Source organism: Pteropus vampyrus, unplaced genomic scaffold (genome assembly GCF_000151845.1).
Source record: "Pteropus vampyrus isolate Shadow unplaced genomic scaffold, Pvam_2.0 Scaffold227, whole genome shotgun sequence".
Lineage (NCBI taxonomy): Eukaryota > Metazoa > Chordata > Mammalia > Chiroptera > Pteropodidae > Pteropus > Pteropus vampyrus.
The window spans coordinates 1,189,798-1,202,229 of record NW_011889008.1 but is presented as its reverse complement, the minus strand read 5'-3'; the positions used below and the strand labels follow the sequence as shown (position 1 = coordinate 1,202,229).

General features: G+C 68.6%; 1 protein-coding gene across 1 annotated transcript in view; it reads left to right on the top strand.

The window, feature by feature from the left end:
* The window catches only part of BAHCC1 (BAH domain and coiled-coil containing 1), a 61,643-nt gene that overhangs the window by 40,697 nt on the left and 8,514 nt on the right, over positions 1 to 12,432 (top strand). Inside the window, exons 12-27 of the mRNA XM_023538657.1 lie at positions 2,332 to 2,754; positions 2,874 to 3,010; positions 3,353 to 3,481; positions 5,353 to 5,458; positions 6,115 to 6,389; positions 7,137 to 7,315; positions 7,391 to 7,692; positions 7,918 to 8,025; positions 8,097 to 8,241; positions 8,350 to 8,464; positions 8,561 to 8,636; positions 8,752 to 8,860; positions 9,359 to 9,478; positions 9,686 to 9,862; positions 9,965 to 11,148; positions 11,803 to 12,429. Coding sequence (XP_023394425.1) covers positions 2,332 to 2,754; positions 2,874 to 3,010; positions 3,353 to 3,481; positions 5,353 to 5,458; positions 6,115 to 6,389; positions 7,137 to 7,315; positions 7,391 to 7,692; positions 7,918 to 8,025; positions 8,097 to 8,241; positions 8,350 to 8,464; positions 8,561 to 8,636; positions 8,752 to 8,860; positions 9,359 to 9,478; positions 9,686 to 9,862; positions 9,965 to 11,148; positions 11,803 to 12,429 — 4,212 coding nt within the window. The remainder of the gene's footprint in view (positions 1 to 2,331; positions 2,755 to 2,873; positions 3,011 to 3,352; positions 3,482 to 5,352; positions 5,459 to 6,114; positions 6,390 to 7,136; positions 7,316 to 7,390; positions 7,693 to 7,917; positions 8,026 to 8,096; positions 8,242 to 8,349; positions 8,465 to 8,560; positions 8,637 to 8,751; positions 8,861 to 9,358; positions 9,479 to 9,685; positions 9,863 to 9,964; positions 11,149 to 11,802; positions 12,430 to 12,432) is intronic.

Below are 12,432 nucleotides of genomic sequence, written 5' to 3'. Positions count from 1 at the left end.
GTGTCCCACTGATATTTATAGAAAGAGCCCAGCAAAGCTCTTTGCTCGGTTTCCCAAAGCGCAGTGTCCTCCGCCAGCCACCAGCGCCTTCTGGGCTGTGTGGAGGTTAAGTGATCAATCTCGTCAAGGTAATTCCCTCACAGGCCCCCGTCCGTCACGCCTTTTCTGTTCCTGGACAGGCCACCGCTGTGCTGAGGGGATGAGCGGAGCCCCCTCCAGGCGGGCTCCCCACGGGACCCTCAGAGGGCCTCGCTTGGGGTTTGGGTCTGTAGGCTGAGGCAGGGTGCCCGGACGGGGCTCCGGCTGCCGGGACCCAGCGTGTGAGTGTGGCCGGCGGGAGGGTGTGCCAAACAAATGCTGGGCGCCGTGTGTGGCCACCCGGTCTGCGTGTGAATGCCTGCTGGACGGGCGCCCGGTCTTTGAATGAATGCTCACGTGTAGACCACGTGTCCTCGTGTGGGCGGGGCAGCTGCCGATCTGGGCCGGGCGCTGCAGTCACCACAGTGTGTGGACCAAGTGAGCTGCCACCACGGGGCCTCGACCCCGGACCCCTAGGCCCCCGCCCTCCCTCTGTCCTAGTTAAGTGGCCAGTCTGCACAGCTGCTCCCCGTAAGTGCAGTGGCCACTTGGCCTGAAATTGAACAGGTGACGAGCCTCCTCCCGGTGAGGAGCAGGACTCGGGGAGAACAGGAGCCTGGGCGGGGGCCGAGCCGGACGAGGAGCGCAGAGGGGGGTGTGCAGACCCAGGGGCCAGCGGGGCCTCCCGCCCCCTCCTCCCTCCAGAGGACTCCCCGAAGTCCCTCCAGGCAGGCAGAGCAGTGGGCTGAGGTCCAGCTGGGGGCCCTGGGAGGTGGGGGTAAGGAGGCCACCAGGTCCAGGAAGGTGGGTGGCCGCCATAGCCCAGGCCGTTTTCTCCCAGCGGCGGCCGGCCCCACCCTCGCCGACGGGCCGGCCATCCAGAGCCTTCACTGTCCCCACCAGCAGGCCTCGGCCGGGAGTTGCTTGGCTCGTGCCGCCTGGGCTCCAGTCCAGGCTGCTCAGCGGGATGGGTCGCCCCTGCTCCCAGACTCCTCCTTTGAACGGCCTCACGGCTGAATCCCCCGGCCGTTCCTCTGCCCTGCCCGACCTCCGTGGTAGTCTGTGTCGGTGGACCTGCAACCTGCCTGGGTTATGCCTGCGCCTTTCCAGGCACAGGAGCCCCGCCAGGCCTGGGGTGTGGCCATTACCGTCTCTCCCCACAGCCCTGGGGACCACAGAGCCATACGGCTATTACTTGGGGCCCAGAGCAGACGCCCTCCCCAGACTCATCCTGGGGACTGCGGGGTCTGGACAGGCTCGGTCTGAGGACCGAGCGAGGGGAAGGGAGGCACAGAGGGGCTTCCCTGGGTGGCAAGGACCCCGAGAGGAGGGAGGCCTGCGGACCCGTTCACTGAAATGGGGCTTGCAGCCTCTCCCCCAGCCCAGGGTGCCTGGGACCCCATCTCTGGGCTGAGCGTCCTGTGGCCTCGGCCCAGAACTGCCGTCCCGAGGTTTGAGCTTCCGGCTCAGTGCATTGCTGAGGGCGCCATCACGGTGGTGGCCGGGCCCCTCGCTCTCGGGGTTGATGCGCATCGTGAGGGGAGGTGCTTTGAGAAAGTGCGCCGTCACATGCCCCTTTGAACGCCCCACCCAGTCGCTCGTTTATGTCATTGCGGCTTGCGGCCCCTTGTTCTCTTCATCCACTGTAATGTCACTGCCACTGTTTGATCTGACGATCGAAGTGTCAGACTCGACCCTTTCGTGGGCCGGACGCACCGACGTGGCCTCGTCCCTCTCGGAGCACTTCCTGTGTAACTGCCCGGCTGCCCACACCTCCCCGGCTCCTGGAGTCAGCCATTTCCCTCAGGAGCCTGGTTCCTTTCCTGTGTAGGAACCAGGGGTGTCAGGTGCGCCCGCTGCTGCTGGGGTGTCGCTGTCCCCAGGCCCTCTCGGAGGGCAGAGCCAGCTGTATGTCCTGAGTATCACGGCTGCCCCTTGACACCTCCAGCCCCAGGCTCCCCGTCTGACCCCACAGGGCCCTTTCTTGGCTGTACCTCCTCTTCAGGGCGGCCTGCCGGGGCCTGCCCTCTCCCCCGCCGCTGCCCCCAGCCCCTCCTGGAGGTCGCCCTTGGGTCCTGAGTCTCCACTCCAGGCTTCCTCGCTGCGTGAACATTGGCCTGGCTCTGACCTTGCTCTAGGCCACCCTTCCCCACCCCACTGGGCTAACACAGCCGGGTTTTCACAATCCCAGGACTGGGCAAGAACGCACGGGCACTTTCTGTTAGAAGCGTGACAGGCACGTGGCTTTCATGAACGGCGGGTCCTGCACCAGGGCTGTGCCACCCCTCCGGCCTGGCCCACAGTGCCAAGGGGGACTTCCCCCCACCCCGCCCCTCATCCTTGGTCCTCACGTCTCAGGGAGCCAGGCAGCCTCGGTTCTGGGCCATGCTGAGATGCAGGTTGACATCGAGGGTCTCTGAGGGGCAGTGTGTGCCTGCCGGCTATGTGCATACACTGACCCTTGTGTCCCCTACAGAGGAGGAGGATGTGCTAGCCTTCAACCTGCAGCGCCTGGCCACGCTGGCCTCCGCCTGGTCCCTGGTAGAGGCCGCGGACCTGGACAGCTCTGCCTGCCCAGCCCAGCCCCCTGCTGCCGACCCCTGCAAGGTTCCCGCGCTCACCCCCAGAATGCAGATCCTGCAGCGCAAGGACACCTGGACCCCTAAGACCAAGCCTGTGAGTGGGGGGCCCTGGTCACCCCACTGCCCAGCATCATGAGCGTCCAGGCGGGCTGCCCACATGCCCCGTGGTGGGGCCCCGGCTGGCTCACAGACCCTGGTGCCCCCGCCTGCCAGGTATGCCCACTGAAAGCCGCCATCGACCGGTTGGACACGCAGGAGGTCGAGATGCGTGTGCAGCTGGCGGAGCTGCAGCGGCGCTACAAGGAGAAGCAGCGGGAGCTGGCCCGCCTGCAGCGCAGGCACGACCACGAGTACGCCGGGGGCGCCCGGGGCGGCGGGCAGGGGCTGGGAGGGGCCGGCCCGCAGTGGGGGTGGCCTCCGTGTAGGGGTGCCTGGCCGAGCTGGGCTCTAGGAGGCGTTGGCCCAGAGAGAATCCAAGCGGAGAGGGAGCGGGGTCCATGGGAGAAGCTTCCGCAGAGCCCTGTCCTGGGGCAGCGGTGGGAGCGAGGTCGAGCCTGAGAGGGGGCTGGGGGCCAGGGCAGGGCGCGAGACGACTGGAACGAGGGGGTGGTGCGGCGGGGACCTGAGAGGCCCTGACCCCCCCCGGGCCCGGGGCGGGGGGGGAGCCCCGACCCCCCCTCCTTCGGCGCCAGGAGAGATGAGAGCTCGAGGAGCCCAGCGAGGCGAGGTCCCGGCCGGCCGAGGAAGCGCAAGCACTCGGGCTTGCTGCCCGCCCTGCGTCCGGGGGGCCCGCTCCCCAGGGCCGATGGCAAGAAAGTCAAGTGAGTCCTGGGTGCGAGGCCGCCACGTGGGGCCTCAGGCCGGCGGCACACGGCGGCGGCTGGGCTGTCTGGCCCCCTCCCTGCTCCTCCTGCTGACCCAGCACTGCCCGCCCCCCCCACACCCCCCAGAACTCGGCCCTGGGGCGTGTCCAGCGCAGAGGCCCCTCCCTCCGCCCGTAGTCAGCCCCCGGCCCACCCTGGGCTCCTCCCCTCTGGCGCCCCTGGACCTGGAGCACGGCCACACCAGCTCCGCACACCTGGCCGTGCACCCCCCACCGGCGCCCCTGCCGGCCCCCTCGAGCGCAAGGCAGCGTTGCGTAAAAGCCTCTTTATCTGCAGTGTATGAAGCCGTTGGTCACGCTGCGGTGCTGCTCACGGCTGCCGCGCGATGTTATTATCCATTACGCGCCCGCTGCAGTCGTTGGCGCACTCCCGGGCCTGGTATAATTGTCCTTCCCGGCTACAAATTGCCTCTCCCGGCAGGCCCATTTGCATAAATCCTGCGAGCTCCTCCAAACGCGATTGGCGCACGCCTGTGCGCACTGCATCAATCTGATGATTTGGTAATAATAGTTAAATCGGCACTAAATGGTTCCTTCAATTAAGACAGAGGCAAAAAATTAATCTCAGGGCTTTATGTCACAAAACATTAGCAAATGCAGAGAAGGTTACCGGGAGGGAGAGCTCACGTCGGCCGCGGCTGCAGCCCGTGGAGGAGACATGCCATATGGCTGGGGGGCCTCCCCTAGCTGTCCCTCCACCCTGCCCAGGTGTCACCCAGCGGGGGGCCCCGGGGTCTTCCTTTGAGGACCAGCCAATGCGCAGGAGCCGCTGGCCAGGGTGGGGCCCGCCGAGGCCAGGATTTGGCCCTGTCGGGGTGTCCTGGCAAGGAAGCCTGGTCCTGCCTCTTGCACTGGGGCCACCTAACCCGAAGAGCCAGGCCCTGGCTGGAAGGCTGTGGCCTCAGGACAGGCAAGAAAACCAAGTCCAGGCCCTTCTTCCCCAAGAAGTGGGACTCCCTCCCGCCCCCTCTCCGCCCAGTGTGGGGCCCAAGCAGGAAGTGGGAGGGCTGGGGTCCAGGGGCCAAGCATGGCTGTAGGCCGGCTTCCTGCCCACCCTACGCTCTGGGCAGGAAAGTAAAAGGTGGCGACAGGCCACACAAGGCCCAGGCCAGGCCAGGGCCCTCGGCCTCCATCTGTTGACTCATTCCATGTGGGTGGGGGAGGGGGCAGGTGAGTGGCCCAGCCCCCGCCTGGCGAACAAAAGGCAGCCAAGCTCCCAGCCTCATACCTGTGGGGCATCATCTGGGTGATGGGCAGTGGGGTACAGGGTCCCTTCCCTCAGGACCCACAGTTGAGGGCAGAGGATGAAGCTCAGGGGCCTGGGCCCAGCAGTGGGAGTCCCTGGGGGCAGGAGGCACAGCCTGGGCACGCGTTTCTCTGTCCACTGCCCCCATCCTTCGGGGTGTAGTGGAGATGCTGAGAGAGGACCCCATTTCCAGCGCTCACCGCAGGCCTTACTCGGCCTTGCCGGGAGGCATAATGGTCATGGTACCTACTTTCCTGCTGGAAACACCGAGGCCATGGCCCCGGTCACATAGTGGCCCAGCTGGTTGCAGAGCCCTGGCCCCTGAGCCCTGGGCTGCCCCTCCCTAGCCAGTGGGCGGGGAGCTGGCTGGAAGGTGGGGGCCCAGGGACCCTGCTCCCATCTCCCAGCCGCCCCGTGTGCCCCAGGAGCCTCGGCCAGGAGAGATGGGGCACGGTGGCCTCCCAGACTCACGGCGGCACCACAGGGACTGTCAGGGGGTCGGGGCCCAGGGGCCCAGCCGTGCCTGCATCTGGCCTGTGCCCACCTCCCACCTGTGTCCCCAGGGCAGTGCGGTCCAGCCTGAGCCTGCTGTGCGCCGAGCTGCGGGGCGGCGAGGCGCCCGCGAAGAAGCGGAGCCGGCTAGAGAAGGGAGTCCACGTGGGCTCCGCGGTGAGTCCCCGCCGGCCCCCACCCCGCCCGCCCCCCACCCCCGCTCGGTGCAGGCGGCTCTGCAGTGAGCCCCTGCCAGCCCCTCCTCCACTCGGTGCAGGGGGCAGGTGACCGGCCGCACGTGGCAGGCCGGCCCTAAGTCAGTGCCCAGCTGGGGTCCCAGTGTCCAGATGAGCAGACCAGGGCCAGGCCAGCATCAGGTCCCCCCTGAGACCTGCAGGGTGACTCGGCTGGCTGGGGTCCAGCGGGAGAGGAATGCAGGGGTACGGTGATCACAGAAAGACTTGCAGGGGTGAGAGCCCACGTGGCCACCGTGTCAGCTGCATACCTGGTATGGGGGTGGCAGGTGAGGGCATCGGCCCCTCCCCTGGATGGCCCCTCCACAGGAGCCAGCATCCTCTTCCTCCTCGGGCCACAGGCACCTCCTTCCCACTCTATTCCAGGGCCCCGGGAGGGACAGGTGCGAGGTAGATCTGAGCATTGTCACTTTGCCCATCCCTCCCAGAGGAGGGGGTGGCCTCCCTGCCCCCGGCCTGAGTAGGATGGGCAGTCTGGGGGGTGGGGGACAGCCCCTCAGGAGGGCAAGGCCGGGGCAAGTGCCCCGTTCATGCCTTGGGTGGGGCTCAGTGAGTGCCGCTGCTGCCTGCTGTTCGCAGAAGGTTCGGTGCAAGAAGAGCCGGGGCCAGAGTGAGCTGGCGTCCCCAGTGGCCCACAAGGTGGCCCAGCTGAAGCCAAAGGGTAAGAGCAAGGGGCTGCCCGCCGGCCTCAGCCCGTTCCCGGGGGGGCGTGTCCGGAAGAAGCTATCCCGAGCCAAGAGCACCAAGGCGTCTGGGGCGGCCGGGCACCCACAGCCTGACAGCGAAGACGGCGGCAGGGAGACGCCCAAGTTCCCGGCTCAGCCGGCCACGGCCGCAGCACACGAGGCAGGCAAGTCGGTGGTCTGAGCAGCACAGTCAGGACCGCTGGGCCACGGTCACTGGGGGCCGGGGGAGAGGGCAGGCAGGGGCTGGGACAGCCACCAGGGAGGCCCTCTGGCTGGTGCAGGCTGGAGAAAGAGACCCCACTCCTGGCAGAGCCCAGCGGCTCCTGTGCCCCACCCCCACGCAGGGCCAAGGGGAGGAAAGAGGGTCCTGCTGGACACGTCCGGGAAAGGGGGCTAAAAATAGCCCTTTTGCCTGCTTCAGCCTCCCTTCCTGCAACGTCCGGCCAGGCTGACCCGCAGGGGTTATCTGGCCCCCAGCAAACACATCCAGAAATGGGAGCCTGGACAAATAGACGCTTCCTCCCACCGGCCCTGGCCCCCTCCCCCAGGTCTCGTCTGAGCAGGAACGGAGGGAGAAGGCGAAGCAAGCGGGAAGCAGGGGGGACCCTGCAGGGCTGGAGCGGGAGGGGGCCGCCCTGGGGAGGGGCTCCCTGCGCAGGGCATGAGAAGGGGAAGCGGGGCGGGAAGGGGAGGTCAGACAGGCTCACCGCTCCCAGTCCCGGGCAGACACCCTCACCTGGACATCTGGCCCAGGTGCCTGGTCCCCAAAGCAGCCTGGGGAGGACAGAGACGGGGCTCCACTCACAGCCCCCCAACATAGCCACACACACTCGAATGATCAGTTTCTCTGACCTCACTCCAAATGGCGCTGCTGTGACGCCCGGTCATCTGGCTCCCTCCCCCCCCCCCAGGCAGTGGCTATGACAGCGAGAACTGCGAGGGTCCCTTGGGGACAGAGGCAACCCCCAAGGAGCCTGGGCTGGCACTGCATGCTGGGGCCGGCGTGGCCGTGCTGGGGCCCTCGCCCTCTTCCGTGGTCAAGATGGAGGCCAACCAGAAGGCCAAGAAGAAGAAGGAGCGGCAGAGCTTGCTAGGTAGGCGGGCGGCAGGGGCAGCTGCGGCAGCACGGCGGCCAGGACCCCTGCAACGGCCGCCGCTCCCCCCCACAGGGGCCTGCCGCCTGTCCAGCCCAGAGAGCGAGGTCAAGATCAAAAGGCGGACGGTGAAGGCCAAGGGGAGTACCAAGCTGGAGCAGGCCCCGGGGCGCAGGCCCCCCGGAGCTCCAAGCAAGAAGAAAGCCAAGGGCAAGGCCAACGGCGGCCTTCGGGCAGAGCCAGGGGCCACCCCGGGCAGGGACGCCCTCTTCAGCCCCGCCCGGGCCTTCACCTGCCGGGAGGAGGGCAGCAGACTGGCCAGCGAGCGCCTCAAGAGAGCCACACGCAAGAGCACGATGCTGCAGCCAGGACTGCGGGTGAGGGCCAGCGGCCCCCTCCAGCAGCGGGCACTTCGGGGTCATTAGTCGCCCAGGGCCAGTGGGGACCCAGGAGTCCTGGGCCCAGTGCAGTAGGTGCCACCGAGACAGGCCTCCGGGGCCCTCACTGCTTCCCGGCGCCCGGGTCAGCCCTAGTCGCCCTGGGCTGCCGCGGGTGGGGAGGCCGGTGCCACCCTCGCCACTGTCCCTTTCCACCACCCGCAGCGGAAGAACGGGGCCCTGTCCATTGCCCTGTCACCCCGCAACGCCAAGGCCATCCTGGGGAAGGGCAGGAAGGCGGGCAGGATGACAAGCAAGGCAGCCGGCAAGCAGGTAGCATCCCCACCCCACCCCGCCCCTGGAGCCCCCCGTCCCCCCAGGGAGCTGACCCTCTGGCCCCCCAGGGCAAGGGCCGGGCGGTGAGCCGGCTGCTGGAGAGCTTCGCCGTGGAGGACGACTTTGAGTTTGATGACAGCAGCAGCTTCTCTGAGGACGAGGAGGGGGAGGAGGCTGGCGGTCCCCTGAGCGCTGAGCAGAGCGCAGCTCTGGGTGAGCAGTGGGTGGGGCCGGGCGCCTGGGGAGGGGGGGAAGAGCGGGGGCGGGGCAGGCACCTGGGGAGCGGTGGGGTGGGCTGCTGCTGACTGCCCTGTCCCCCAGCGCGCTCGTGCACCATCCACAAGGAGGACCTGCAGGACGGGCTGCCCGTGCTCATCCCCAAGGAGGACAGTCTGCTGTATGCGGGCAGCGTCAGGACCCTGCAGCCCCCTGACATGTGAGGCCAGGCTGCGGGCACAGAGGGACGCGCCGTGGCGGGCTGTGGCTGTGGGCCACAGGCTGGTCTCACGCCCCCATCCCCTGTGCCCCTCAGCTACAGCATCGTCATCCAGGGGGAGAGAGGCAATCGGCAGAGGGTCTACTCACTGGAGCAGCTGCTGCAGGAGGCGGTGAGGGACAGTACCTGGCCCTGAGCCCCGGGGAGGTGGGCCTGGCTGCACCCCGTTCCTCCCGGGTGCCCCCCCGCCCTGCCCGCTCATGCTCCCACCCTGGCTGTTCCCACAGGTGCTTGACGTTCAGCCGCAGTCCAGCCGGTACCTGCCGCCTGGCACAAGGGTCTGTGCCTACTGGAGCCAGAAGTCCCGTTGCCTGTATCCAGGGAACGTGGTCAGAGGTGAGCCACGCCCAAGGCCCCCAGTGGGGCTGGCCAGCCCTTGCCCTCAGGGGAGGGGGCACAGCCCTGGTCCTGGAGGTCATGAGCTGGTCACATGGGCACCAGCTCCCCTGGGGTGAATCCTGTCCCCCCCCCCTCCCCCGCTTCCCCCAGGCAGGGGATGTGGGGCCCCTGGGCTCTGACAGGCGGGGAGGGGGGACGGGTGCAAGGCCTCCAGGCGGGCCTCAGCCAGATGTGCATCTGCGCACACGTGTGTGGGGAGGAGCCGGCCCCGCATCCCGTGTGTGCCCCGGGGTGGGGGTGATGGATGGCCATAATATTGCGGCTGTAGCTGCACTGCAGGAGGCGGAGGGCCCTGTGGCAGCTCCAAGGTCGAATACGATCACAGAGCAGATCGTCCTAGTGTCATTTGTCAGGCACCCCCCCCCAGGAGCCCCTCCTGTCAGGCAGAGGGGCCCTGAGTGCAGGGCTGCAGGCTCAGGGGGGCCCCGTCCCCAGGCGCCTCCAGTGACGAGGAGGAGGACCTGGACTCCGTGGTGGTGGAGTTTGACGACGGGGACACTGGCCACATCGCCGTCTCCAACATCAGGCTGCTGCCTCCGGACTTCAAGATCCAGTGTGAGCGGGGGTGGGATGGGGGGCTGGGCCCTTCCCCTCCCCCTGCCCCTTCCCCTTTCCCTCCCCCTCCCCCTTCCCCTCCTGGCCCGTCAGCCCCAGGCCCAGCCCGGCGGGCCTCTGCTGGGTGCAGGCAGGCTCCCCAGGAAAAGGCAGGAGGAGCCGGTCACCCCAGCAGCACAGCACTGAGGCCACTCGTCCACTCTGCAGGCACAGAGCCCTCGCCGGCCCTGCTGGTGTCCAGCAGCTGCCGGAGGACCAAGAAAGCTTCCTGCGAGGCACCCCCACCCAGTGAGCCCACCGCCCCCAGCCTGCCCCCCAAAGTGCACGACAGCCCCGAAGCCTCGAAGACCCCTGGGAAGAAATCCGTCAGCAAAGACAAAGCCGGTACTCAAGGGACCTCGAGAACCGGGTGCGGAGGCACTCTGTGGGTGAGGGGCCGCGAGGGGCCCAGGTAGCATCTCTGACTCTACCTGGCCGCTCCCCCAGGCAAAGCGGAGCTCCTCACCTCAGGTGCCAAGCCCCCCTCGGGGGCCTCAGACTACTTCCTGGGCCGCCGGGGCAGCCCGCTGCTGAGCTGGTCGGCGGTGGCACAGACGAAGCGGAAGGCCGTGGCGGCGACGGCAGGCGGCAAGGGGCCCGGCGTGCTGCAGAGCCTCTTCCAGCTCAACGGCAGCACCAAGAAGCTGCGGGCCCGCGAGGCGCTGTTCCCCGTGCACAGCGCGGCCGCGCCCGTGTTCGGCAACGGCTTCCGCGCCGACTCCTTCAGCAGCCTGGCCAGCTCGTACGCGCCCTTCGTCGGCGGGGCCAGCCCGGGCCTGCCGGGGGGCGCCCACAAGCTGCTTCGGGCCAAGAAGGCCGAGCGAGCGGAGGCGGAGAAGGGCGGGCGGCGGCGGGCGGGCGGCGAGTTCCTGGTCAAGCTGGACCACGAGGGAGTGACCTCCCCGAAGAACAAGAACTGCAAGGCGCTGCTCGCGGGCGACAAGGACCTGGGGCCCAAGCTGGGACGCCCCCTGCCCAGCCCCAGCTACGCGCACCCGGCCCTCATGGGCAAAGACAGGAAGGGGCGGGCGCCTGTCCACCCACTGCCCATGGGGCTGGCGCTGCGTAAGTTTGCGGGCCAGGCTGAGTACCCGCTGCCCTGTGACAGTGACTGCCACAGCTCCTACTCAGACGAGGAGGAGGTCGGGCCCGGGCTGGCCCCCGGAGTGCCCTCCCGCTTCCTGGCCCGCCTGTCTGTGTCCTCCTCGTCCTCCGGCTCGTCCACCTCCTCCTCCTCGGGCTCCTTGTCCACGTCCAGTCTCTGCTCCTCCGACGACGACGGCTCGACCTACAGCTCGGACGACGAGGACCGGGCGCTGCTGCTCCAGACCTGCCTCACCCACCCCGTGCCCACCCTGCTGGCCCAGCCCGAGGCCCTGCGCTCCAAGGGAAGCGGCCCCCACACACACGCCCAGCGCTGCTTCCTGTCCAGGGCCGCTGTGGCCGGCGGGGCTGCGGGCACGGGCCCCAGCGGCGGCAAGTCCAAGCTCAAGCGCAAGGAGGCCCTGAGCTTCAACAAAGCCAAAGAGGTTTCGCGGAGGCAGCGGCTGCCGTCCGTGGAGAACCGGCCAAAGATCTCTGCCTTCCTGCCCGCCCGGCAGCTCTGGAAGTGGTCAGGGAGCCCCACGCAGGTGAGTGGGCGGCGGGCGGCCAAGCGAGGATCCCAGTGCCCCAGGAGGCTGGCCCCTGCTCCCGCCTCCTCTCCCTCCCTCCCTCCGTCCCTCCCTTTTGGAATCACTCCGTTCGATGTCCACAAAAAACTGGGAAACTCCAGGGAAGGACGAGGCGCCCACCATGATCCAACGATGCAGGGCCACCGTCCGGGTCCTGGCCTGTGCGGTGTGGTCACGGACGCGACTGCACCAGGGCACGTGGATCCCCTGCACCTGGCTTCGCAGTGCCACGCGGGAGGGTCCACGTGGCTGCACAACACAGCGGTCCCATGGACGCAGACGCGTCTCTGCGTGGACGGCCTGCGGTGGACACGTGGTGGTTCACGCTTTCGGCCTTGTGCACCGCAGTGAACATCTCACGGGTGTCCGGCCTCCCTGCCCTCAAAGCCAACGCTCCTTTAGAGCCGCTTACGATGACGTCATGGCCGCCGTGCAGGGCCGACCGCCCTGGACCTGCCCTGTCTTACCCGCTAGGTGCCCCCGCCCACTCGCCCGCACTCGAGACCGTCCTCTGCCATTGTCCCCCGCGCACCTCCCCCACCGCCCCGGCCGAGGCCCCCGAGGCCCGCGGGCCCCCTCAGCGCGCCTCTGCCCTGCTTGTCCCCGCTGCAGAGGCGCGGCATGAAGGGGAAGGCCAGGAAGCTGTTCTACAAGGCCATCGTCCGGGGCAAGGAGACGCTGCGCGTGGGCGACTGCGCCGTCTTCCTGTCGGCCGGCCGCCCCAACCTGCCCTACATCGGCCGCATCGAGAACCTGTGGGAGTCCTGGGGCAGCAACATGGTGGTGAAGGTCAAGTGGTTCTACCACCCCGAGGAGACCAAGCTGGGGAAGCGGCAGAGCGACGGGAAGGTGGGGGCCCGGGGTGCTGGGGGACCTAGGGGTGGGGCCTGGGGCTGGGGGGGCAGCAGCCGGAACAAGGAGACCAGTCCTCTGGGAAAGCCCGCCTCCCCCACGCCGCAAGACCCCCCCGCCCGAGGTGCCGCCGGCCCAGGAAGCCGCCCGGAGGGTCCCAGGCCCCGGCGCCCCGGGCTTCTCCCCGGCTGCGTCTCCATGGCTCTCCGTGAAAGGGGTCATGGTTTTGCCTTACGGGGGGCCGTGACCGCGCATCCCCGCATTGTCCCGCGGCCTCCCCAAGAAGAATCCACGTTTGCAGTGCGTTTCCACAGCTCTGCGGCGTCGGCGTCGGGGGCGTCGGGGTCCGGGGCCCATCCGAGGGGCGGCCCGAGTTTGGGGGGCGGGGCG